We start from the raw sequence: 27,550 nt of genomic DNA on the forward strand, positions 1-27,550 counted from the left end.
AATGCTGTGGGTAACTGACAGAATCCCAAAGGATAGATTAATATTTGTTCTATTTTTATGAGGAAAACCAGGCTTAAAATTACATTTGTCTTTTTGCTTTATCAAACTTCGAAGTCGCATGTAGGCACATTGTCACTGAGAAATTACTCAAGATAAGAACTATGAGCTCACAGTTGTGTGCCTTGGGGTCTGAAGTTATCACAGTCTCAAGGTAGATTACTAGGTGTTGCTTAATTATTGCAACATCTAGGCTTTAAGGAGTAGGGAAATTTGCCTCTCAGTGTAAACATTTGTATTTAATCCTTGTTTCCTTGGGGGACTAAAGAAAGCTGGGATGCCTGAATAAGTCACCTGGTCTAACAACCTTTGGGCCTAAAGGTTTCAGAGAACTATAAGAAGGCAGCTATTATAATTCCCAAAACAAACTCACCCCAGATCAGAGAGCAAGTAAAAAATGTCCAGTTTAGGAAAACCCAAGGAGCTATGAAGAAAGAATGTTGACAAATGAAACCTCCTGAAGCCGCTTCCATAGCAGGGAATACTTGTCTTAAGGTAAAAGTGCATATCTTGGGTTCCAGAAAATTCTCAGATCATTCGATTCACTAGAAACTATTCATTATTTCTGATTAACCAGCATTAAAAAAAAATTACCTAAATGGGTTAGAAATGTGTTTGCCTTGAGCCAATATATATAGTCTTGTGGATGAGAAATATTGCTGGTTTTGCCAAATCTAAATAGTTATCTGTGTAAAGGGTCTCCAGCTTGAGAATAATTGATTTATTATTCCCAAATATTTTGAAACAGGGAAATAAGTGTATGCGTGCACACCTGTGTGTCTGGGTGTGTGTGTGTGGGGAGGGATGGGGGCTATGAAGTTCACTTCAAATATAAATTCTGTCTGGGTGGAGCAAGTGGATTTATAGGCAGAGGAATTTGCCTGTTAGCTCAACTAGTGACTCATGTGGGCATCTGCAGGTCAGTGTACCCGTGGAGAGAGTGACTCCTTACTGGCTACTTTTCTACAACTTAAGAAGCTTGGAACCCTAAATTTCTTCTTAAATGTCTTGTCATTTTTAAAGTTGCAAGTGAAAGCCAAGTCTTAAGCCCAAAGGGAGAAATGCAGTGAGAAAAAATTGACACAAGAATTTCTCAGAAAGAACATAGTGAATTTTAAAAAATTCTTTGAAGTTATTCTGGAATGACTGAACTCATTGTCCAAAGACTCAAAGTAGGGAGTTGGAATTGCCCACTCATTGCCATACTCCTGGACCACAGGCACAGTTTCAAAACAATGGCTCTAGCCAGATCCCAGAGCCAGAATGAGGCAGAACTTTTATATAGTTTCTCTCCATTAAGTAAAATTCTAGCTATTTTTGTTTTGATTGAAATTCTCTGGTTAGTTCAGTTGCTTCAGACTGGTGCTAGCTACCTTGGATAAGTGCTGGGTGTCTGGAGACAGACTAGCTTATTCTGTGAGGGGAGGGGGGTTGCTGGTAGTTACCAAACCTCCCCTTCTGTTCCACCTGGCTGACAGTCCTATTTTGAGGAGGTCCTCACTCTCTTGGCTATGTGTTCAGGGTTTAAAATGATCTATGATGCCCCAAGACAGGTGGGGGGTAAAGGTGACTTGGAGAATGGTTGTCAGTCTCTACTTGTCACTTCCGAACATAGTAGTTTTGTCTACCCTGCCTGTGAAAGGTTGGGTGGGAAAACCACCTTCTCAAGGATGGTTGGTCTTCTCCAGGGGGCAGAGATGAGCCTTGACCCCTCTAATTATGATGGGGGTCCAAGGCCTACATCAGCCACCCTATTTCACACAGTCCTCCATTGAATCCTTTTCTTTCACTTTTCACCGCCTGCCATGTCCTGGATGATGAACTTCAGGCATGGAATGCTTTGGGAAAATCCCTACTCAGGCTCTTGCTGAAAAACCTCAAACTGAAGGAGCAAAGCTGATCATAAATCTGGGTAGAGCCGACCTGGGTACTAGTTGATTGCACAGTCAGAAGAGCCAGGAGAAAGTTGTTGATGTTTTATTTTTGGTGACTTGACAGCTGTTGGTCTAGAATCCCACCCAGAATCCTCTCCACCACAGAAAGTGTTCAGAGGAAATGGACTTCGTTATTTGACCTCTGAGAAGCTTCTTTGAATAGTGCCTGTAACCGTTACCAGGTTTTAAAAAAGTTCTTAAAAGCTCTGTACTGTGTTTGAGCATCTTTATTGCCCTGAACAGACAGGTAATGATATATACAACAGAAATTACTGCCCCGCTATGATTTTACACAGAGTTTTCTGTTCATAACTTTCCTCCTGTCCCTTCGCCTCAAGCCTTATAATAAGCTCATTCATTTGTGACTCTGCTTGGCTGCATGTTTGTGAAGTAAAGCTAGTCAGGGCAGTTGCTTTCCCCAGAAAAGGAGGTTGTTTGGAAATGGTATTGAGAGAGGGGAAAGCCGGCCTCTTAGGGAATGCAATCCCAGAAATCTAAGACCAGGAAACCGGAACTGACCCTTTTAGATAAATGTTTGCTGTCTGGACGTCCCCAGTCCCCTAGCCAGGCGATGACCAAGCCTTCTGCCCTTTAGATATACAGATATCTTAATGCTCTGCCTATGAATACACTGACATTTTGTAAGAAGAGAAAAATTGGTCTTAAATTTGTGAAGCGCGGTGATTGCCTGATTGCACAAACATCGCCTCGTCAAATTTTCTCGCCATCCGGAGAGAGGAAGTGGCATGAATAGGAATGTGTGTTTAGAGAGGCGGGGTGGGGCTGGGAGGGGAGAAGGCACCTCCTCGCCATCCGAGGAGATTGCAGGGCAAGGAAAACCTTCGTGAAGAGCCGGCGGTGCGATCCCTTCCCACGTTCCCTTCGCGGCGGTCCCCCGACCCAGCCAGCGCCCGGCCGCGGCCGCGGGAGGCGGTGGGTTTCGGGCGCTTGGGGACTGCGGGGAGCGGAAAGGGCAGTTCCTCGTCTCCGGGTAGAGAGGTACAGAGAACACGGTCACCCGCGCAGAGGACCGTCCTTGGCACCAGACCCACGCCAGTCCATTCGGTGTTTACACACAAGCTACCGCGCCCGTCTACGCGCACACACTCCCGCCTCCGCGCGCAATTCCCACGCTCCGGCCGTCGGCTCGCCGGGCTCCAGATCTGCCTCCCCGGGCTGGAGCGGGAGGGTCCTCGGCGGCGTCTTTAAGGCCGCCGTCCCCGCCCCTCCCTCCTCCCTGCCCTCCCCCGCCCGCGCTGCTCTGTGTTGCTGCGGCTCCTCCCGACCGCCCCGCGAGCCAGGCGGCCAGGCGTGCGCGGCGCGCGAAGCAGGTGCCGGCGGGGCCCTCGCATGCAGCTGCCGGGCCGGAGGTGGTAGAGGCGCCGGGCGCGCTCCGCCCGCCCCTCCTCCGGGCGGCATTCGGGCTCCGGCGCGCGCGGGGACATGTCGGTGGCGACGGGCAGCAGCGAGGCGGCCGGTGGGGCTGGCGGCGGCGGCGCGCGGGTCTTCTTCCAGAGTCCCCGGGGCGGTGCGGGCGGCAGCCCGGGCTCCTCCCGGGAGGACTCCGCGGCCCTGGCCACGGCGGCCGCTGCCGGGCAGGTTCAGCAGCAGCAGCAGCAGCAGAGGCGCCACCAGCAGGGAAAAGTGACCGTGAAATACGATCGCAAGGAGCTTCGGAAGCGGCTTGTGCTGGAGGAGTGGATCGTGGAGCAGCTGGGGCAGCTGTACGGCTGTGAGGTACCTGGCGCGAAGCCGGGAGGGTCGGGGGCCTCCCTCGGCGCGCGGTGCCCACACAGGATTTCTCCGAGGCACCAGCTCTCGGCCGCGCACCGCCCTGACTCCTGGGGACCCAGCGCTGGGAACGCAGCGAGGCGCGTTCTCTTCCCAGGGTGCCCTCTGGCGCCGGGGCGCAGCACCTGGGACCCCCTGCCTGGGTTCAGCTGCCGGGCCCCAGAGAGCCGTGCGCCCCCTTGGGGCCGGTGGGGAGGGTTGGGTCTTGCTAGGCTGTTCGCCTTTTCTGGAGTCCCGGGCGCTCCTTGGCTCCAACTGCAGCCACGCGAAGCAGGGCTCAGGAAGGCTCACCCCAGCTGCGCCTAACCTAGAGCGAGCTGCACTCGCTGCCGGGATCCTAGCGGCACCGATTTTTGTGGACAGGGAGCAGGGAAGGGAACTGAAAGCCTCTTAAAGGGGCGGAGATGTTCTGGGGATCTCCGAGCCCCCCTCCTTTCCTGATATTCCACATCAAAATCATGAGATGAACGTTTTCCCTTTTCCAGCCAGCCCGGGCGCGTGTCCCCATAATTCATCCTTAGATTTACCGAAGCTCAACGCTGGGCTTTGTTGAGGCAGCTTTCTGTTCTCTTGGCCAAGCTCAGTTACTACGGTTGGTAGGCGCAGAATGAGAGCCTTGGGCAACCTGGAAGGGTTCCTGGGTGGAAGGTAGCTCTGCGGGTGGTGTGCGGGCTTCCAGGAATCCGGCAGCTCCCCCTCTGCCACGACATTGTGACTTTCCCACATTTCAGTTGCTCAGGTTTATACAACGTCAGACGGGCGTGTATACTTTGATGTTAGGAGAAATATGTAGACTAAGCAGTAACAAATGTATGCTAGAAAAATGACCAAGGCCAGAATGATCCCCACGAGAGTCTTTAATAACCGTAAGTCTAAATAAAGTACTCTTCTCTTAAGGGAGTGGAGTTTGAAAAGGGTAGGACAATGAAGAGGATTGGTAATTAAGGGTATGGTTTCTAAGTTAGCTAGAGCAGAATACAAGTTAGGCTCTTCAGCGAAAATGAAAGCCAGATGAACTAAATGGCTTTTCCATTGGTTTGTGGTATTCTGTATTTCACACATATTATGGTCTATTATGAATACGTATTTTCCTTAACATTCTCATTGCACAAGGAAACAACATTCTCACTATGGACTACTGATGAGTGATTATGATATAATGAAGCCTGAGTATATGACTGATGGGCTTGTAAAAATACATGGTTTCTCCAGCTCTGCTGTTATAAAAAGCCATTTTAATTGCACAAATAAAAACTGGCCCCAATAGGAAGTATTCTTGGGATTTTTCTATAGGAAGTTGGCAAAACTCTAAAGAACCAATAATTTGATATAGATGGGATTACGCTGGATGTGTTTAGTCTTGCCTCTGTAGAATCAAATTAATTTTCACTTATTTCATACTAGCCTTTCTACTCCATTTTGGATTTGGAGAAGATTTGAGTTAATAGAAAAACTATTGTTGAAATAAAAATGTGTTAACAATGGTCCTCTTATGGGAGACTAATTAGATGTAGCTTGAGGAACTCAAGAAACTAGAAGGAGTTCCAGCTTCTTAGCAGTTGGCAAATCATGTATTTTAAACATTCTCAGAATAATTGGGAAAAAATGGAGGATTGACTGTCCATTGTATTGAACATGTAGCTTAGGTACACATTTTAAAGGGTAAATATGACCTTGAATCTTTTCCTTGTACATCTGTTCTCCCATTTTAGACCTTCTAACCTGTAACTAACAGCTAGAGATTTGAAAGAGAGGTTTGTGGTGAAATGATACAATATGCTATGCCCTGCTCACTTGTCATTAAAATGTGGCAAGTTGTTTCTCTTCAAGTTGTTTGTTCTGTCATTGTAGGTCAAAGGAATATGAATCATTGAGAAGGCTGTTGGCCATTTGTAATTAGTATGCTAATGGTACACCTTCATTTAATAATAGAAAGCATGTGGACCAATATGTAGCCATATAAAGGATTGTCTTCTTCCATCTGTTTCCCACTGGTGGCTCTATTTTTAGCTTAGCTTCTTTGGTGTGGTCACCTTTCCTTGCTGATAGCTAAATATTTCAACCTCTGGTCTGCCTATTGAGGAGGACCTACTGTGGCTTATAAGCTCTGAATCTCCTGAATATGAAGGTTAGGAAATGTCCTTTTTATACATAAAATCAATAATGTTTTCAAATGTTTATTACATGAAATTGACACAGAAATCTAATTTGCCAGACTTCAAACTGGCCAGATGCCTGAGCTGTCAGCCAAGCTGGGGGAGAAGATGAACACATATTTAATTTCAGAAGAAATTGCATCAGGCAGGTGAGCCGTTAGATGGCTTGTCCTTTTTGGAATAAATTGTTGGAGTGGCACATAGCATGATATTTAAAATTAGAAAGGAGTGGTAAAGAAGAAATACACAGTATCTTCTGAGCTGTGGTCTTATCTAGAAGCATGCAGTGGCTAATCAGTTTTGTACCATAAAAAGAGCATGTGTGAGGTGCTTTTATTGAACCAAGTGCTATTCTAGGCACTTTTTGTGCCCTAACTTACTTGTCTTTGCAATAGCCCTATGAAGAGGGTGCTGTTACTATGTGTTTTACAGGTACTGAGTTACAGAGAGAGTAAGAGGAAACTGAGACAGACAGAGTAAGAGGCTTGCTTTCCCAAGCTCACATAGCTGGTGAATGGTGGGAGGTGGAGGTGGAGTCCGCACTGTGAGTCCACGTTCTCCCAGGCCTGCTGTAACCTTGGAGGGTCCAGACTTCCCAGAGCTGAGAGCTGGAATGCGGGTCCACATTCTCCCAGGCCTACTGTAACTTTGCAGGGTCCAGACTTCCCAGAGCTGAGAGCTGGAATGCGGTTGGGAGAATTTCTCCCCAAACCAGATCCTGCTTCCCTTTGCTTCCCATCTGTGGTACAGGCCCATATGTTGAAGGGCATTGTGTTCACTTGCACATCCAATCTCTGTCTACATCCTCTGCCACCCATTAATCATGCCTCTGGCTCAGACCAGTGCAAAGTACCCCCCTGGGAGGAGCCTGTTCGTGCCATGCAAACAGCTCGGTATTTGATCAGGGAATTCTGGGGACCAGAGTGTAGCCTAAAAGCAGATAGAACGACACTGGTTCTGGATGGTAGGTCCACTTGGGCCTAGTAATTCTGTTGGAAGATATATGTGGTAGAAGTGGGGCCCAGCACCATGGCCCTCTCACCCAGGCTAAGGGCAGTATCATTAAACACCATATCATACAGCCTCTTGGATACAGAGATAAATGTTTTCATAGATTCTAAAATGATTAGTTATGTTTATAGTTATTTTTCCATTTCATCTTCTTGTACAGGTAAATTTCCAGCTAGGAATTTGACTATATTGGAAGTGTTAGGTTAAATCGACATCCACATTTAAGGATTTCTGTTTTTAAGATATTTTCATATCTCTTCCAAACCCCCAGTGGTTTTTAAGAGCATTTGAAATCTGGCATAGTGTCTACCTTGACAAGTCCTGCAAGATGACTTACTGGATAAATCATATCAATTTTTACTATCTTTCCCAGCATCAAAATAACATCTGTACTTCCTGTTTTGCAGTTTGATTTGCTTTGAAAAGAAAAGCCTATTGTTAATCTCCAATCATTGAAATGCCTGTAGCAGCCTAGCCATGAACAGACTGTGCACTGAAGATATTTCCTTGGTTATCCTGACTGTCTACTTAGGAGGGCTTTCCCTTTTTTGCAGCTGTCTGCATTTTAAAAAGTGGTTTCAGGCATATTATACCCTTTCATCTTCCCTGACTCCCTACCATCTCATTCTGTAAATCAGTGTTTTTCAAAATTTTTTGATGGTGCTGCTGCAAAGAAATATTCTTTAGGTTGCTGCCTGATACATACACAGACACATGGATATATAAAGACAGAGATTCACAAAGCATGCTTAATGTTACTATGTATGCTAAAGAAAAAAATTACAGAGGTAATATGAATTTATTGATATTTAAATACAATGTTGTGTTCTATTTCATTTTCTAAAATTGCTGGTTATGACTCCCTCTAAATTGATTTCATAATGTATTTTTGGATTGTGGCCTGTAATTTTACGAATACCGCTCCAGAAAGGGGAAAAGCCTAAACATGTGTAATAGAGTTAGCTGGCATTTACTGAGTGCTTTCTATGCATCAGGTATGGTTTGTGTAATCCTAGTAACAATCTCTGATATTCCCATTTTATGGATGTGGAAACTGAGACACAGAGAAGTCAACAAGTTTCCAGGGGCACTCAGCTGGGAGGTGGCAGAGCAGGGCTAAGTCAGAGGCATCTTAACCATCCCGCGGTACTGCTTCCCAAGGCAGGACAGAGCCTGGCACCTTCTCTGAGCTCCCATGTATTGCCTGTTCCCCAGATGCAGCTGTGGTATCTTCTAAGTTGACTGATACTGCATGTAGGGAGACACCACAGTGGGTTTGTTCCTGTGCACGATCAGACCTCTTGTTTTAAGTTCAGGCGCTTGGTTTGCATTTAGAATCTCACTATATACCACCAAATCACCCTGACTGGCTGCTTTGCTAGTACCTCAGCTAGAAAGTAGAAGCTGGTTTAGCACTTGGTTGTGGATTATAAAACTCATTTGTTTGGGTATTTGAGAATGAATAGACTTAAACAAAACCGCTTTAAAAAAGTCTCTATAAACTCAATCTGTAAATTATTAAGGAATAAATTAAACACATTGAAAGTCTTTGAATGAAAGAATCCTAAATTGCCAAAGGAAGAAAAGGAAATTGTACTTAACATATTTGTCTTTGGAACAATGGTTAGGGGAAGTTTGATGTGGAAGCAGTGGTTTAAGGGAGTAAGAGCTTTGAAGCTAGATGAACCAGAAGTCACATCATGGCACCAGCATTTAGTAGTAGGTAGAGATCAGGCAATTTCCTAAGGTAACCATATGTCTTTGGTGGTAGAATTGGAGAAGGGTATGTGGGTACTTTGGGGTCAGAGATGTTTGTGTGTGTTTGAACTTGTATGGGAAGTTAGACATCAACCGTTTAAAGGCAGGATCTGTTTTAATTTTCTTCATATTAATTTTCTTCGAATATGTCCTGGTAGAGCACAGTTTTTCAATCAATAAACATTTGTTTGAATGAATGAAAAAGGGTCAATCTTCAGAAAACCTTTTTAAAGTCATCGATGTTTTAGTGTTGAATCGGTTGGTGGTATTTCTTTGTTATAATCATGGCTAAGGAAAACAATTGATCTCTGGTTTTGTTACAGTAATACCATACCATAGTCTTGCATTATTATTGTTTTATTTCAGCATTGTTGAAAAATACACCTACCTTCATTACCTTATTTACTCCAAACAGGAATTCACAGATAGTAGTCGCAGTTAATGGATTTTTAAGCTTAGACTGAAAGAATTCTTTTGAAAATTGATCTTCCCTGAGCCTCCCGTTCATTCCCTTTTCCTTTGCTTCTGCTGTGTGCCTGACGCTGGCTCTGCTGCTGTGCCCATCTCTGACATGTTCTTACTTCCAGCGTCTTCTCTCCTGGCTTTGAAAACAGCCTGGCTCCCTGTGGCCTACCTTGTTGAGCTTTCAGCTCTCCTCAAAGAAACCCTTCTTTCTAGATGGAGGGAAGAATGAAGTGTGAATTGTTTTGTTTTCCATGGGGTGTGTGCACTGTGTGCATGATTTCATTTTGCAGTTTAGCTTCTTGCAGCTTCTTTCCTGCACTTGGCTATTTCAAACCTCCACCTGTCTCTCCAGGGCACCCTTTCTGTTATCTTGCCTTCCCTCAGCCAGTGTCTTGGCAGCCTCCTGCTCCAGCTAGTCCCAGGCACTTCTTTGCCTTGATTACCTCCTCTCCTGGCTGCATTTTTGACCTCTCCCTTTCTATTGGCCCTTGCCAGCCAGCCAATACACAAGTTGAAGTCTTTCTCTGTTAAAAGCTACAACAGTCCCCCACCACAACAGTAGTCCCTTCCCACAGCAACAGTCCTCACCACAACAGTGGTCCCCTATCACAACAGCCTCCTACCACCACAGCAGTCCCCCCCACAGCAACAGTTCCCCCACCACAGCAGTTCCCCACCAGAAGGACAATCTCTTACCACAGCAAATGCTTCCCCTCCTCAATCCTGTATCCCCTCTTGTTGCTACTCCTTCTCCTTCCCTTACAATCTGTTTTCCAGATCTTTCTCCACCCATGACAGACACTGTTTCTCCACCACAATCTGATGTCAGTTCCCACCATAGCTTCCTGAGGACCTGGGTGTTTCTCAATGCAGTGGGTTTGTCTGGGTCTTTATTTGGCCGTCTGGGCCATGAGGTGCTCGCACCCTCTCCTTTGGAAGCCTTTGTCTTCTGAGGCTGTGCCCTCCTGCCTCTCATCCTGTTCTCTCGCTGCTCTTCGGCCTCCTCTCTGGAGTTGCCTTCTCCGCCCGCTTCTTTAGGGCTGATGTTGCACAGGGTCTGTCTCTGCGCTCCTGCTCTCGCTTCTTTGTTTTGTCGCTCCTGCACGCTCTTTCTGAGTGATATGAACATTCCCACGTCTTCAGTTGCTGTCGACATGCTGGCTCCTCAATCTATATTTTTAGTCCAGGTCTGTTTTCTGAGTATCAGACACATTCAGAGAGTTTTAAAACGGGCCACTGCGCTTAGATACCCCATGGGAGCCTCATCACAAGGTGATCTGCAAATGAGTTTATCTTCCTCTGCAAAGCGGCTCCCCTTCCTGGGTTCCCTCAGTGAATGGCAGGTGCTGCCATCCACAGATGTCCCAGCCAGAGATCACGCTGGCATCCCTCTCGCTTGCCTGTCCCAGCCGGGCACACCCAGTAGTCACGAAGTCTTGTTGATTCTTGCTCCTTACAGCTCTGGGACGGGATTCCTGGGCTCCTCCCTGCCCCTGCCTGAGCTTAGTTCCTTTTAATTTCTCACCTGGGTGATAGCAGTGGGCCCTGTAACCTCATGTCCCTCAAATTACTGTGACTGGCAGTGCTGGTACTGTGACTACGATGAGCCCGCTACCATTGTGGCCATTGTTACTACTACTTCTGCCACTGATAGAGCTCTTGGCTGAGGATCAGGTAACTCGCACACTTTATCTCCTCTGATCACACCTCACAGTAACATTATGAGGCTGGTAGTATTATCTTCCTTTCTTCATTTTATAGAGCAAGAAATTGCTGCTCGTCCTTGTCTAAGGTCATGCTGATGCCAAAGTCACATAGCCATAACACTGCCATTACTCCCGGCAGCTATGTTTAAGTTCTTGCTATGTAGCCGTCCCTCACGAGCTCTCATTTGAACCTCACAGTACCTCGGCAAGGTAGGCACAGAACAGGTGCAGGGAGCTGAAGCGACAGGCCCTGGTCAGAGGCCGCATCACTCTCAAGTGACGAGGCAGGAGCGGACTGTCCCGGGGCCTCCCCCAGTGGGCGCCCCTCCCACTCTCCCTCATCAGGGGGCCTCAGAACCCCCTCCACACTGCCAGAGCGTTTTCTAAAGTCCAGACCATATCTTGTCATTCCCCATGGCCTTCGGTCAAGCCTTGGAAACAAGGGCTCAGGGGTTTGCCGCCTGGTCTCCTGCCACCGCCCCCACCCCTGCTTCCTCAGTTCTCAGCCAAGATCCTAATGTGGGTCAGGCAGGAATGCCTGCTTCTCCCTCTGCCAGAGTCACCTCTCTCCCTCCCTGGCCCACCTTACCTGTCTACCTGTTACCTGTTTCTAGGCTCACCCTTGTGCTGTCTTCTCCAGGAATCTCCTTACCACAGGCTGGCTACAGGCCATTGCAGGCTACGCTCACCCCTTTCTTACCACTCTGTCTGGAATCCCATTTCCCACCCTAGAGGCAGCTTCACGTGGGCAGTGCCTGTCGCACACCTGGCTGTACTCAGGTGTCCAGTACCTGGCTGTCCAGTGAGTGAGACAGAAACTGGCCCTCAGACCAGTGGGCAGCAGCTTCTGGCGCTGTGCATTTCAGAAATACCCCACAGAACTGCATTAAAGTAATTTGGTTCTACCTGTATTAAAAATCTGTTGACTCGAAGTTTTGGTTCTTTTTCATGGCTGTGAATTAGATCTATGCAGCCCTTTGAATCTGTGCACTAAAAGGAAGTTGTCATGGATTAAAGAAAGCACAGTGCATGGGTGGTGGAAAATCTTCAAAGGAAGTAATCACAGGTTACTGTCATTCCTCTCTGTAACTTTTAACTTTTCAGTACATACAGGAGTGCTGATTTATTTGCACAGTAATCGTTCATTTCTTTGAGCGTGGAAATGCTTGCTGGGGCTAGGAAGGGTGAGTGCTTTCCATCAGCAGGTAAGATTCAGAGCGACAGGCTCACACAAGTCTTGGTGGAACAAGGAATGAAAGCCAGGATTCCTGCCTTTGCTTACAAGTTCTGGCCAATAAATTCTCACCAGCTTTTTCTTAGTCAGCACTGGCACTTTGGAAATCTGTTCCACTGTGTAAACGCTTAGAAAAGAGAAGAGAGCAGAGTATGGATTATTCTCTAAAGCATCACTTATTGAGAAAAAAAATGATTAAAGAAGGGTTTTTCTTTTTTAAAAAAATCCTTAGGGCAAACTGTAGAAGGAACTATGGTGGGCAGGAGTATTTCTTCATTTGTTCACTGCCACAGATATTTATATAGTGAGGAAAGGAGAATGAAAAGCCTTCATCCTTTTTGATGGTGTAATAGCAAATGAAAAAGTAAAGAACGCTTTCTTTATAGGACAAGAATGGAGGCATCCATATGATTGAAAGCCCTTTGAGGACAGACCCCTCCTGGCCACTGTTGTGTTCATGTATTCCATACATTTATTTACTGCATAGGGGCTGTGTACTTCGTCCTTTACTCCAAGCCTGTTTTGAGACATTGACATTATAATGTGAAGGACTGAAGACACCTTATCTGTCCTTTCAGTAAGGACTAAGGTCTTAAGTAAGAGAAAGTAATCCCTTAACAGCTGAATTTTTGGAATTTATAAGCCAGGAGCAAAACATATTATTTGTGGGCCGTAGGACCTTGCTGGCATCTATGAAATCTGTGAAATCAGAACATGTCCAGGGTTCCCAGCCTGATGTTGTGGGAAGGGCCTGGGCCTGTGGAACTCTATTCAGGCGGGGCTGCTGCTTAACCAGCTCAGTGACCGTGGTAAGTCATAGTCTTAATAGACTTTGGTTTTTCAGGTTTTCTTTCCTTATCTGAAAAAAAGAAGGGAGGTCTAGGACTTTGGAGATTCTATAATAAAGCTGCCCTACACTGGAGAAAATAAGATTTATTAAAAAGAGGGTGATATTGAAAGCAGTAATAGGAGTGTCTTTCCCTCTCAAGGCAAACCTGAGACAAGAATTAGATGTGTCACCAGAGGGTCATCTAAATTACATTGCTGATTTATGTAGCTAAAGTGCGAGCCTTCCCTTGGCATGATTTTGGACTTGGATAGGAAGGATCACATTGAGAAGCCAAGCCTTTTTTTGTTTTTGTTTTTTTCATTCTGCTTACCCTCTCCAGTGCTTCCTCCCCACTGTGGACTTATTGCCAAGGTAAATCTGAAGCCTGACAGTGCAGGTATGCATAGCTACCCTGTCTGCTTTTTTTTTTTTTTTTTTTGGTCATTTAATTGGATTAACCTTTAAGAAGAGCTGGCATATTTGACTTAAAAATTTTAGGCATATAATATTTAATATTGGCTGTTGGGGGGCCCTCCTGGTTCTTATTAGTTGCCCTTTATCTTGGCAGCACATAATTAACCAGTAGTGGTATTTGTTTTGACTCGAGGAAGGTTCATATTGGGATGTAAAATGAGCATCTGAGAAGGGAAATCACAGCAGCTTTAGGAAATAAAATTTTAAAAAGGTTGATGGGTACGAGTTAACCTACATAAGAGGCTGAATAAGTTCATACTAAACAAATTAATTTTCCTGCAGGAATTTATTCCTGGAATGTCACTGTATAGTGAGTTTTAGAACAAATGTGGCACGATAGATAAATTAAGATTTTTCATGGACAGTTCTTGTAGGAAGTGGAAGGCAGAGTTTATTGCCCTTTATACTATTTGTTTATTTTAAATGGTGAAAGAAGGCATAAAGCACCCAGATAATACCATTTTATTCCCACAAAGGCTCTGTGATATAAGTAGTTATCTCATTTTTAAAAGGAGAAAATGGAAGCTCAGAGGGGCTTAGCACCATACCCGAATTTCGACTGACAGAGAGAAGAGGGGAAGACTCAGACTTGGAGACAATGAACATCAGCTTCACCTCCCTCCTCTGATCATTTCCACGTGTTCTGGCATGTTTGACCAATACACTGGGCAGAGCTTTTCTGCTTGATTATTTGGTATATTTTTGAATATACTTTATCTTAGTCCAACAATTTACAGGATTCCACTATTTCTCCCCCCCCCTCCATTATTTCTTAGATGAATAATTTACAGGGATTCAGCTATGTCTGTAGAAAAATTCAAATCCATTAGTTCTGAAGTATATGTCACTGTGAGTGTGCTATGTATTATCATTGCCATGTCTGCTTAAAAGTTAGTGTTAGAATACTTATGCTGTCCATCTGTCCACTTGGGTAGAATTTTGAGGTTAAAAGTCAGAAATTCACTTTAAATAGGCCATAAGATACAGAGTGGGTATTTTAACCTACATGTTTGAAAGTACCAGATGTTGCTTTTGACGTGATGGAAATAAATAAATAATGATTCTTCTAAATAAAATGTGAAAAACCCATAACAATTTTTTTTCTTCTGCTAAAGGATGTTTTTATACTGAGCTAAGGTTAATCGTCTGCTAATAGTTATATATATATTTTCTTATCTTAGTACAACTGATATATAGCTGCTTCATTTGCTTCTGCAAATATTAATTGAATGACATTTGTTTCAAGTCAAGTAGGTAGGACGTGGAGTTTTCAGACTGGTAAAGATGACTCTTCTGCTTAGTTCCTGTGAACGCTACATAATAATTCTAATTAGTCAACTGTTTGTTTCTCCTGTTTGTGCTGGGGTGTGGCAACTCTCTGACAAGTATAAAGAAAATGAGTCATTGATTTGGTGCTAAAACATGATTATGCTTGCTATAATGAAAACAGCCTGCAAATATTACCACTAAAAAAAAATAACATGTACTATCTCTGGTAGACAAGTGCCTTTTGTTAAGCTAAAATATTCCATTTCTTCATCAAACGCCAGATGGTTCAGCATTTAGTAATCTTATGCCAGAAGCAGTTTACATGGGTAGATGTGTAGATAATAAAAACGTGTGTATATAGGTACACAGACTACCACCGAACCTAGCCTGAGATTTTAAAAACACTTAGCTGCTGGTCATGTCTCAAACCTCTGGGTTAGTCCCATGTTAAACTTTGGAGAGGGAGAGTGATCCCAAAGTTAACTCTTTAAAGAAGAAAATGAGTACAGTCTATTTATCACTGACACCTTACTGTAAGTTGCCTTGCATAAAGCAATTTAAAACTGAAGCAGGGCAAAGACTGAGATACTATCGAGAAGAGATAAAGCATTTAGTTAAGTGAAATTCAAATTCTCTGCAGGTGTAAGGCCATCAGCCCTCAGCAGGCCTGGTGAGTGTGGCTGTGGACTTGGCTTCTGCTCAAGAAACTCAGGCTATTTTTTTCCCCTCCGGCCCTACTTTACAGAATCAAAACAAATGGAAAAGTTCCTAGATACGGCCTCTTATTAGTAGTAGGAAATAGGTTGTCTCATTTCAGAGATCCGTTTTGGTTGTGACGGTGGGTTTTAATCAGGTCCAGGTGCAGGGTATTGTATTATGAGATGCTCCAGTGGTAGGAGTGGGCTTGGTCTGTCCAGGAGTATGAGGTGGGGGCCCCCCACACCCATTCACCCACCTTTATTCACAGAACGGTCATGAGTCATCATCCTTGGCTTCCTTTAATTTCCCCTTTTAAGTGATATAGCCCTCTCTGGGATGTTCTGAAGATTACTAATCTCAAGAATCACCCCAAGAAAAGGCCAGGTTATTTATGAAAGCACCATTAGCAACATCTGTGTTGTGCCATGATTAATTCTGCCTTGTTAATACATGTATTCAAATTAAAAGTAGGTTCTTTGGCCAAAAAGAGAGCAAAAGTTTTTGGGAGTTTTTTACTTTGAAAAATGTTTTGGTGGGGTTTAGGCTTTGACTAGAGATTTTGGTCACACATGAGATTTTATCAATATAGAATAATCTAGTCAGTGTCCCCGAATGAAATATCTTGTTGGGTTGCTTCAAGAGAATTACGTTTTTAATTCAAGAGTCTCCCATTTGAGTGAAGTGGTAATAAATAACACGTGTTCTGGATGAAAATCTTTTTCATAGGATGTCTTTTGTATGTGCCTAGAAAAAAGACTGCAAAGATACATAAATATTAATAGTGCTTTTTTAGTGTTGTTATGGGTAATTTTTATTTTATTTATGTTTTGTACAATGAACATGTATTCCTTTTGTAAGAGAAATCTAAAGTTATTTTTAAAAAGAGGTGGGTGTGGCGGGGAAGGCAGTATAGCACAGAGAAGACAAGTAATGATTCTATAGCATCTTACTACGCCAATGTTGTTCAAGTAATTGTACATTAATGATATCAAGATTAAAAAAAAGAAAAGAGGGTGTGGTATCACACTCTGTTGTCACCAGTGAGAGAAGGGCTGCCCTGCTCTCTAAGGACACGAATTGTCTCCCATTGCAGGGCTTTATGAAGTTAATTAGAGCAGCTTCCATATGGTTTTGCCTTCTCTTCTCTTTGAGGCAGTCGGGGGTTTAAAAAATTTTTAATTGCAAAAAATTGAGGAAAAAAATAAGTGAAAAATTTTGTTCACATTCCATTCTTTTCATTTGCAGAATAAGCACTGATAACACTTTTGGAAATTAGGGTGTCTTTATCTTTTTGGGTGGCTAGACCGTCTCCTGTGAGGATAGGGCCGCCAGCCACAGGAGAGAAGGAAAGTCAGGGAAGACGGGGTCGCCCATCCCTTCCACCTGCTCAGGGGCTTTCTTCTTCTGCATCTGTAGCCTCACCTTCCTTTCAAGAATCATGTGGCTGTGTGCTTGAGACCCATGCATTCCACGGTATGTACATTATACCTCAACGAAGTAGCAGGACACACATGCACATGACACCCTCCCTCCTTGCTCCTCTCTCTGGCCAGATTTGCCAGAGCGCTGGTTTGTGCTCTTCATCCCCATTCTGTCACCCGCTCCTCCTCTCTCCGCCACTGCTGTGCTGTGTGTCTGTCCTCTCTGCAGAGGGCTAATGCCCTCCACGTTGCTCGGTGCTGAGTGCCCGTTCCAGTTCCTGTTGTTGTGTTCTTATTGATTCTTTGAGGCCCTGCTTTCCAGAGCCATGCCGTCCATTACCTGTCCATCAGCCATCCCAGCCTCCATCCATCCTTCATCAGCTGTTGTGCAGTCCATCTGTCTCTCACTCCAGTATCCATCCATCAGTGCCCCCATCCATCTTCTGTGAGACCTGCTTCTGTTTTTGATAAATAAACTTTACATTTTAGATGGTTTTAGGGTTAAGGAAGAATTTAGAAGATAGCACAGAATTCCCATATACCCCTCAGCCAGTTTCCCCTATTAGGATGGTACCTTTGTTATAATTAATGAACCAATACTGATACATTATTAACTAAAATCCACACTTTACTGAGATGCCTTAGTTTTTATCTAGTGTCCTCCTGTTCCAGCATTCCATCCAGGGTACCATGTTACGTTAGTTGTCATGTCTCATTAGATTCTTCTGCGCTATGGCGTTTTCTCAGGCTCTCCTCGTTTTTGAGGACCTTGGCAGTTGTGTAGAGTACTGTTTGGTATTGTGTAGAATGTCCCTGAAATGGAAATTGTCTGATTTTTTTTTCATAATTAGACTGGGGTTATGGGTTTTGTGAGGAAGACCATAGAGGTGCAGCACTGTTCTCATCCTGTCAAGGGGCATGCTGCCAACACGACTTATCATTGTTGATGCTGAGCTTGACCTCCTGGCTGAGGTAGTGCCTGTCAGGTTTCTCCACTATAAAGTAGCTCCCTCTCCCTCTTTCCACACCATATGCTTTGGAAGGAAATTGCTATATATGGTCCTGGAATGGAGAGTCATGCTCAACCTCCTTTTGTTTCTACATAATTAATATGGGATTCTTCTGCACCAGAGATTTATCTCCTCCCTCATTTGTTTATTTAGTCAATAATTTATTTATATCAGTATGGACTCATGGATATTTATTATGTATTTTGGATTATAATTCAGTGCTACTGCATTTATTTATTTTTCTATTCCCCATTCTTCTGTATTTATTTTGTTACTCAGATTGTGACGCGGTCCAGCTGCGCCTAGTCGAGCAGGTCCTGAAGTGTGGAAGGGGGGCAAAGAAAAGAAAGAAAGACAGAAAGAGCTGATGCTCCCACGTGTCACCAGCCAGCAGCCCAGCTGCTTCCCTCTGCCCCTCCTAGTTGGGCTTGAACTCACAACTCTGAGAGTAAGAGTCTCATGCTCTACTGACTGAGCTAGCTGGGCAGATGGGGAGGGCTGACACTCCTTCGCATCACCAGCCACTAGCCCTCTTGCTTGCCTCAGCTGCTCCAGTTCAGCTTGAACTCACAACTCTGAGGTTAAGAGTCCCATGCTCTACCAACTGAGCTGCAGCAGGGTTCCTGTTAGTTGCTCATCGAATGCATAAACAGAATGTTCTTTGCTCTCCATTCCCGCCATATCGGCAAGTGGGGGAAGGGCATAGCCCGCTCCCCACAAGATCGTTCCAATTCTGGCCTTTGGGAGCCATTCAGTTGCCTCCTTTGTCTGTTTGACATACTCCCATTGTTGTGTGTGTGTGTGTGTGTGTGTGTGTGTTTAATAGTTCCTTATTTTGTGGCACTATAACATGTTCCAGGTTCATCTTGTGTATTTCCTGCCTGAGGCCTAGAATCATCCATTTCTCCAAGGAGCACTCATTCATTTTATGGGAGAATGGTATTAGAAGCCAAGATATGAATGCTAGGTGTGCTTGTTGCTATTGTGATGTCATTATTTCTAGGGTCTCTTAGAGACAGAGCAGGGAAATGTATGTGTGTATAGTAACCTGTGTATATGTATGTATCTATAAATATTCCTAGACGTATGTATCAGTATTTATATTAAAGCTAAACATGAGTTCAAGCTGATGACTCCAACTCTAATCCATTACCACGTGGATCAGTCTAGCCTCCTTCTCTTGCCTGTCTGTAAATTCTCACTCTAACAGTGAGAGACCAGTGGTTTCTCATGCATAGCAGTAGCAGAATTGTTAACTCCTATCCCATGGGAAACAACTTCATCAACTAGGCAGTTCCTTTTGCACTTAGTCTTATAGACACCACTCATTTCCAGCTACATAGGTGAGCACCTTTCCCCTACAATTCCTTTATTGAGGTTGTTGCATACATTTGTAATACATTTAGTTAGATTCTGCATTCCATTCTGGAATTCCCCCATTCTCCTAAGTGATTTTTAAAAATTTGTGTATTTAAGATTTATTCTTTATCTTGTAAAGACCTATGCATTTTGACAAGTGCATGCTGTCATGTATCCATCCTTGCAGTATCATATAGAATAGTTTCATTGCCTAAAACATCTCTTGTGCCTCCCATTCAATCCTTCCCACTTCCCCTGAGTCCCTGAAAACCATTGATTTTTTATTATTGCCATAGTTATACCTTTTCTAAGATGTTATATAATTGGCATCATACAGTACAGAGCCTTTTCATACTGGCTTTTTTCACTTAGCAACATGCATTTAAAGTTCATCTATGTCTTTTTATGACGTGACAGCCCATTTCTTTTTATAGCTGAATAATATTCCATTGTGTTAATGTAACACAGTTTGCTTGTCCATTCAGCTATAGCAGGACATCATGTTGCCTCCAGTTTTTGGCAATTATGAATGAATCTGGCACAAGGATTTGCAGGCAGGCTCTTGTGTGGATATAAGTTTCAAATTAATTGGGTAGATATGCCAGCTGCACTTGTAGGTGCCAGCAACACAGGTGCTGGGGATATAGCACCAAACCAGACAGGAAAAGTCTCTGTGCTCTAAGAACAAATACACATGAGTAAACCAAGATGGTTGCAGTTCCCAAGAAAGGCTGTGAAAGAAATAAGACAGGCTGATGGAGTAAAGAGTGAATAACTGTGGCTAGGTTGGTAGGTCCAAGAAGAATCTGAGGAAGTTTGTTACATTTGAACCTGGACCTATATGATGACAGATGACACCAGCTGTGCCGGAACCTGGGAGGATAAGCTTTCTCTCAAGGAGCTCAGTTAATGCTGAGACCCTGAGGCAGGATGGACCTTGATATGGTTGTTGAGGGACTTGGGACAAAAAGAAATGTGAGATGAGATCATGCATGAGAGCATTTTTTAAAAAGACCTTTCTTGTAGTATGACATGCAAAGCACACAAATCCCAAGTACAGGGTGGATGAATTTTCTCAGATTGGACCCACCATAAAACCACCATGTTGATCAAGAAATGGGACATTAGCACCACAGGAGTCTCTGCTGTTCCATCTTTTCATCATTACCTACCCCCACTCCAAAATAATCTGAGTGACTTTGCCTTTTTAAAGAATTTTCATGTCTGTCTCTTTTGTTCAACATTACATGTGAGATACATCCAAATCGTTCCATGCCATTGAAGTTTGTTCTATTTAGATACCATATAATATTACATGTGTGAATATATCACAATTGTTTCTTATCTGCTCTGCTTTTTATGGGAATTTGGGAGGATTCCAGTTTGGGGACTGTTCTGAACTGAGCTGCTGTGAACATTATTGTATGTCATTTGGTGAACATATGTCTACATTTTTGTTGGGTTATGTACGTAGCAGTGAAATTGCTGGCTTAGAGGGTATACATATGTTTAGCTTTGCTAGATATTCCCAGATGATTTTCCTAAGTAATTATACTGACTTATATGCCTGCTGCAGTATATGAAAATTCCAGTTGTTTCACATCCTTGCCAACACTTGGTATTTTCTCTTTTTCATTTAATTATCTGTTAGGTGCTGTCACTTTGTGGTCTTAATTTGCATTTATTTACCTGAGGACATACAAAGCTCAGCCCCTTTTCATATGTTTATTGGCTCTCTGCGTATCTTCTTTGTGAGTAACCTGTTCATCTCTTTTGCCCATTAAAAAATAAAACTTTGATTGGGTTGACAGTTTTATTGATCTTTATATATCCTGGATACTAATCTACATACATCCTAGATATCAGTCCTTTGTCAGAAATACGTGTTGTATTTTCCCCTTCTCTGTGAGTTGCTTTTTTACTCCTTTAATGTGAAGAGTCTTCTGATATAACCAGAAGTTCTTAGTCTTAGTATTGTCCAATTGACCAGTTTTTTCCTTTTGCACTGTGTATTTTGCATCCTGTTTAAGAAATCTTTGCCTGCTCCAAAGTCATGAAGATGTTCCCCTATGCGTCATCATTTTACCGTTTATATTTAGATCTGTAATCTATCTGGAATTGACTTTTGTGAATGGTGTGATGTAGGGGTCAAGATTCTTTTCTTTCCCACTGGGCCGTCCAGTTGGCCCAGCACCATTCATTGAAATTGTCCCCTCCCCCTTGCACTGTAGTTGCAAACCAGGGGACCTTTCTCTTCTGTTGGGTCTATTATGGATTCTGGTGAGTGTGTTTTAGTGCTGGGTGGGGCCTTACCTTCTTTACTGTGCTCCGTCTCATTTCCTGGCACAATGGTCTGTGAGCTGTAAATATCAGCTAGTTGATGTACAGGTCTGAACTTGCATTTAGGCAAGAGTATTTAAAATGCCTAAGCTCAGGTTCAAAGCAAAGACACTCAGATTTCATTTTAGAGGACTTTACTTGAGTAGTTAATTATATTTCTTCAACAGGCCCAAATATATTTTGGGCAAGTCCTGTTTGGCCAAAGTCCTAGGGAAGGCCAGTCAGCTTCAGACTATTCAGTCAGAAGTACTGTGTTCAGCCATCCAGGCAGCCACATAGTAAGTAATTGTTTATGGGCCTACTGTGTGCCATGCATGAAGTAGAACCATGAAATAATGGGATTCTTTCCAGAGTTTATGTTTTTAAATTTAGTACATTTGTTGTTTCTTTCTTTATAAGTTTAAACGCTCAGTGCTAGAAAGTTAATTTTTGGAATTTGCAGCTATTTCTGGGAATGCTTGGTTGTTCTTTTACAGTTATTCAAAACTTTTTTGTATGGCAGTCTGGGTAAACAGGCAACAGGCCTAAGAATTAGAGCTTTTATGTTGCTATCAGAATATTTTAAAACAAACAAAACCCTACAAAAGAAAAGAGATTGAAAAAGAAATTTTTTTAACCACATTTTTTCTTCCATGGAATTCAGCAAGCAGTTAAATACTTGTCTCATTTTCAGAAGTTAGTGCCAGCCCAAAGATCACATTGGGCAAAATAGAAACATATATTTTCAGGAGGTTGGCATTTGCCCAGGAGGGGCCAGTCAGTGTTGTTACGTCAGATGGCACTGCAGTTGGGTCACATGCTGAGCAAGGCTGTTGCTCCTGGTACCTGTCCACTGGGGCCCTGCCTTTTGATGGCTTCTCTCTAGTTGCTATCCTTTTCAGATATACTAGGGCATGGGTTCATGTCATTAGGGCCTTTCTGCTTCTTGCCTCCCTCCCGGAATGTGGGGTGAGTAGATGCCCTAAGCTGGGGCCCCTGGCCTTGGCTGCCGGATGGTGAATTTCTATGCCTGCCTCCACCATTACTTCCCTGCCCACTGCTGCCTGTTTCTGGTTGTTCCCAGTTCCAGCTACTCAGAGCCCTTGTGGACACTGAGAGAGGCAGCTGTGGAGCTGGGCTATGGCCAGCTCTGCCCTGCGCCTCAGGAAAAGAAAACAAACTGGCAAGAGAATAGGGTGTCTCTGCTGTTGACTGTCACTTATGAGATAGGACTTTGATTCGCTTTCTTATTTTGTGATGTTGGGTTTGTTTTCATTATATTTTACTGTGTCCCAATGGCATGCTTTATATATTTAGTGAAAGCTCACCTAGCTAAAGTCATTAATTCTGCAACCTTGACCATCTGGAATACAGTGAAGGACCTAAGAGACAGCAGAACAGGCAACTCTGATAACTAAGGGGCTGTCCTGGAGTTTATGTTATTTATTTATTGGAGAGAGCTGTAGGCTTCTGCAAGAGCTGGTTTACTCTTACTTTATCCACAATTTAACAAGCTGGGATTTGTGACTTCTTAGTTCACTGTGGTTTAGAAGCTCCAAATGAGGCTGCTAGAAGTGATAGCTGAAAGCCTGACAGTAAGGGGTTGATAGAGAATCTATAAAAAGCGCAGGAGACTGGAGTGTCTTATATTAGACAAAAAGAGCTCTGTGTGTGTCAGTGGCCTGGAGGGTAAGGCTGTCTGCTCCCAGGGCTGACCTGAGTCATTAAGAAAATATTGAATTATATTGGCAGCCTCTGCTTCAGAAGGCAGGCGCATGAGTCATACATTTAGAGAGATTTACAGAAAAAGTGTACAAGTGCTGGTTATCTGAAGATAGTTTGCTTGTGTAGAGCGTTATCTTCCTCGGGACACTAAATAAACAAAATAATTCTCCCTTTCTCTCTCTTTGTCTTCCTTTCCCTCCCCTCTTGCTTTCTTCCCTCCCTTTCTCTGTCTCCTTCCTCTTCCCACCTCCTGTACCCCCACTTTCTCCCACACCTGGCTCTCCCCTTACTGCTTTTCCTCCCCCTCCTTCCTGCCAACACAGTATACTTTCAGATTTATCTTTGTCTGTAAAGCACACAATACCCAGTGGGGTGCTGGTAAATGTTTAATGATTGCTCTCAGGAGAGCCCCTCCTCATTTACAGCATTTGCTGACTTCCTTGGTGGGGCCCCTGCTCCGCGGTTGATTTCAGGCTACCACTGTCAAGTCGCTGACTCAGTTTCCTCTGTACAGATGCAGTGGGTGGAGGTAACCTCAAGAGGACACCTAAGAGTGAAATGCAATAAAATAATTAGAAAGTGAATAGCCGTGAGTGTTTATTAACTTTGTCTTAATTATAACTAATTTACTTGTGTGTTTATATAATTTACTTTTAACTAATGACTGTGTTTAATAGCTGGCTTATAAATTTAACAGTTGTCTCTCTTGAGCTGGTACCAGCCAGTTCCAGCACACCACTGTACATTCCTGATACCGTATAACTGAGGGATACTAGGTAGTTTTATTCAAGCATAGCAGCAATGTCAACTCTATAAGGGAATCCCAGAAACTCATAGTTAAAAGAGATCCTAGAGATCATCGATTCTGACCTCTCCACCTTTTACATTAGTTCCATCCTGGTAAAAGGATAGTCCAGGACTTTTGCTGCTCAGATTTCTTATGTCCTAATGCAGAATCCATGATTGGGGTACACATCTGAAAGTTAAGGGACTTTTTTCAAACTCTAAACCAGGACTGGAATTTAATCTCTTTCTGCTGTTCCTTCCTCTTCTCATTCTTCTGGAAACAACCTGATTCCTGATTTTATAATTTAGCACAAGACATATTTTATTTGTGGTGATTAATTTACAGGCCACTAAACCATGTCATTAAGTAAAATCCACAAAGGTTTGTTAGTGCTTATAATGTGGTAGGTGTTCAGAATTTCTCTTTTTTGCTGAAGAATTTACGTAACTGATTCACCAGCCATCAATAAAGGATATTCATTACATAGGTTTTTTTAAACTTATATATATGTACGTTACTTGTTATATGGTATATTCATTCATACACACACACATGTATGTGTGTGTATATATATATGTATATATGTTCATTATATGGTACTTTTGACATTCAGAACTAATGGTTCGAGTTACCATAGTAAGGAAATACTTGATTCTGTCAGGCCAGTGAGACTAGATAGCTTTCTAGGAGATCTCTTTCACCCGGGCCCATTGGTGCTTTTACGACATGGTGGAGGTCTTCTGTATTTTGTGTGCTTGTTAGCTGAGAGAGCCCTGGAGGTGTGTGTTCATGCAGAAGCTGCCCCCTCCCCTGCAGCACGAGGCCCCGTGGCGTGGTGGGAAGGAGGCGGCCTGTGAGCAAGGCACAGCTGACTAGAGCCCGGCTCTGCTGCTCACGAACTGGTGATAATTCTTTATCAGGGCTATTGAAAGCTGATGTTATGAATATTTTCTCTTTATCCTGAAGAAGCCTTGGTGTATTTTGAGCTTCAAACCAGAAGCCCCTCAGTCTGAAGATAAAGTGCTTTGCGACCTGAACCTGGTCCTGATGGGTGAAGTTGCTGTACCAGGAAGCGATGGTTGTGCATGGGGGTGTGTGACGGTGGGGAGATGGGCTTGTGACCGGGACTGTGCACGTGGCGACTGGGGAGGACAGCCCAGCCACTCTAATCCCCAGGAGGCCAGATTTATCCAGAGTTGTCATGCGGCTGGATGTGGGCTGGAGGCTGGACTCTTCTGTGTAGGGCTTGAAAGGTTCCTTGGTCTCCCAGCAGCCATACTGCCTGCAGAGCTACTCAGTTGGCATCACCTGAACTCCGAGCCTGCACTTGTCATGGCTCCCCTTTTGTGACTGACGATGTGGTACGTAACCCAAAAGGACCTTGGTTTTTTAAAAATTTTGTTCGGGTTTTTGTTTTTGAAATAATTTTAGATTTATAGAAGAGTTGCAAAGATAACACTGAGTTTTCCCCTATCCCCTTCCCCTGGCTGCTTCTAATGTTAACATTTTATAATCTGGCATATTTATCAAAAGTAAGAAATCAGCATTGGTATAATATTGTTAACTAAACTATAGTCTTTATTCAGATTTCCTGGTTTTTACACTAATGTCCTTTTACTCTCCCAAGATCTAATCCAGGACATCACACTGTAGTTAGTGGAGTCTGTTTTTGACCCCTTTTCTCCAGGCCTGCCCACGCTTTGAGCCACCTAATCCAGCCCCTTTCCTCAGCCTTCTTTTCCATTCCTGTGACAAGTGCCTGGTCTCAGCCCCAGCCCCTTACCACTCCCATCCACACTTGGCCCTGGCACATTATTGCTGGACTCCTGTCCCCAGATTCTCCCACCCTCTTGTGAGCTTCCCAGAGCTGCCAGGTAAACCATGTTAAAAGTGGCTCCTAGGTGATTCAGATCCCTCCCTGAATACAAGCTGAGCAACCTACAGCCTCCTCTCAAACCTTCCAGCAGCATCTTGCACCTCTTCCCAGCTTCACGTCAGCCCCCTTCTGCAGACAGGTGGGTCTCTTGGCAGTCTCCTTCACACTGCTTCATATCCCACAGCTGCTACCTTGAGTCCTATTGTGTGCAGGAACTGTGTTCAGCTCCTTCCATGCTTTATCCTACTCAGTCTTGAGGACAGTACCTATAAGGGGGACCAATTTGGAAGCTGAGGCACAAAGAGGCTTAGTAAGTGGCCATGGTCATGCAGGGAGCGTGTGGTGAACAAGGATTTGGACTGAGACATCTGACTGCTGACCTTTGCTTCTTAAGCACCCAGTAGCTCATCTCAAATTCAAGACAGCCCTGTGAGTTTTGCTCACACCATTCCCAATATTCCTCTTCCCCAAACCTCCTCTCTCAGTGAGGGTCCTGTCTATGCTGCAAAGCCTGAAGCAAATCCCATTTCCCCAGCGTGTTCCATTTTAGGCTGAAGTCAATCTGCTTTCCAAGCACTTCTTAGTATTTACAAATCAATTAAAAATAAATGTTCCAGCATCACTGAGCTGGCACTCACCCTGTGCTTCCTGTGCTGTGGTTTCTCACCTGTGTGCGTCTTACCTTTCCAGTGTGACCACAAGCTCCCAGAGGGTAGGAACTTTGGTTGGAATTGTAATGCATCTTCCAAAAACTCCACCAGACATTTCCTGTTGAATAAATGTTTTTAGATAAGTTTGATAATAAATAGTGAAGAGAGTGTTTCTTCTCTGGTTTCATTCTATTTGAAACGTGTTGTCCGTGGTTGGAGTCTTGTTCACAGTGTGGCTATGACATTTAATCCCTACTGACCAAAGAATAAAACCCAAACCAACAATAACAGTAGTAACTCACAGTGTTTATTAGGTTTATTCTAAGGCCTTTCCCATATTAACTTTCCATCCTTTTAGCAAACCTTGAGATGGGTGCTGTCAGTAGTCCCATTTAAAAGGCTGGAAGCAGGCACAAGAGGTCCCGCAACTCAACCGAGGGCCACAGAGGAGCGGGTGGAGCAGGGAGGATTGCCCTCCGTGGGCTGCATCTCTCAGATCTGGTTCAGGGGCGTCTTTGCCAGCTGAGGGAGGTCACGTATGGACACAGAACTTACTCCTCCTTGTGAAGTCCAGGCAGTTATTTACTAAGGATACAGAACTGGTATGTGGAGTATATTTTGGGGAAGGTTCGTGAATGTTGTGAGCCTTTATGAATATTTAACTCCTTGCTCTCTATGACCCCTGGGTAATTTCCTTTATAAAATATTACTTCAACCATAAAAAGCGCAAATAAAGGCAAGGCAAGCCCCTGAGTGTGGAGCTTGTGAGGCCGTTTCTACATTCCAGGAAGCTGCTTTCCCCTGAGGACGGAGAGTAGGGAATTATCAGAGCTCTCTGTGTGCCGCCCCTCTGCCGGTGCTTAATCATTTTACAGCTTCTGACTGTGTGTTACTGGGTAACCATGACTGACGTGGCTTTTGCCTCTGCTAGGTTTAAGGCTGGTGTTTTCTTCAGCAGAATTGGTTAAAATAAAACTGGATGTCAACCCTTGGCCTGTTTTGGGAAATACAGCCCGAGCC

At 43.9% G+C, this 27,550-nt stretch overlaps 1 protein-coding gene across 1 annotated transcript in view; it reads left to right on the top strand.

Annotated features, from left to right (window-relative positions):
• The first annotated feature begins 3,286 nt into the window (after positions 1-3,286).
• PPP1R14C (protein phosphatase 1 regulatory inhibitor subunit 14C) overlaps positions 3,287-27,550 on the top strand; it is an 87,359-nt gene continuing 63,095 nt past the window's right edge. Inside the window, exon 1 of the mRNA XM_037022953.2 lies at positions 3,287-3,728. Coding sequence (XP_036878848.1) covers positions 3,435-3,728 — 294 coding nt within the window. The 5' untranslated portion in view covers positions 3,287-3,434. The remainder of the gene's footprint in view (positions 3,729-27,550) is intronic.

Source organism: Manis javanica, chromosome 13, assembly GCF_040802235.1.
Source record: "Manis javanica isolate MJ-LG chromosome 13, MJ_LKY, whole genome shotgun sequence".
Lineage (NCBI taxonomy): Eukaryota > Metazoa > Chordata > Mammalia > Pholidota > Manidae > Manis > Manis javanica.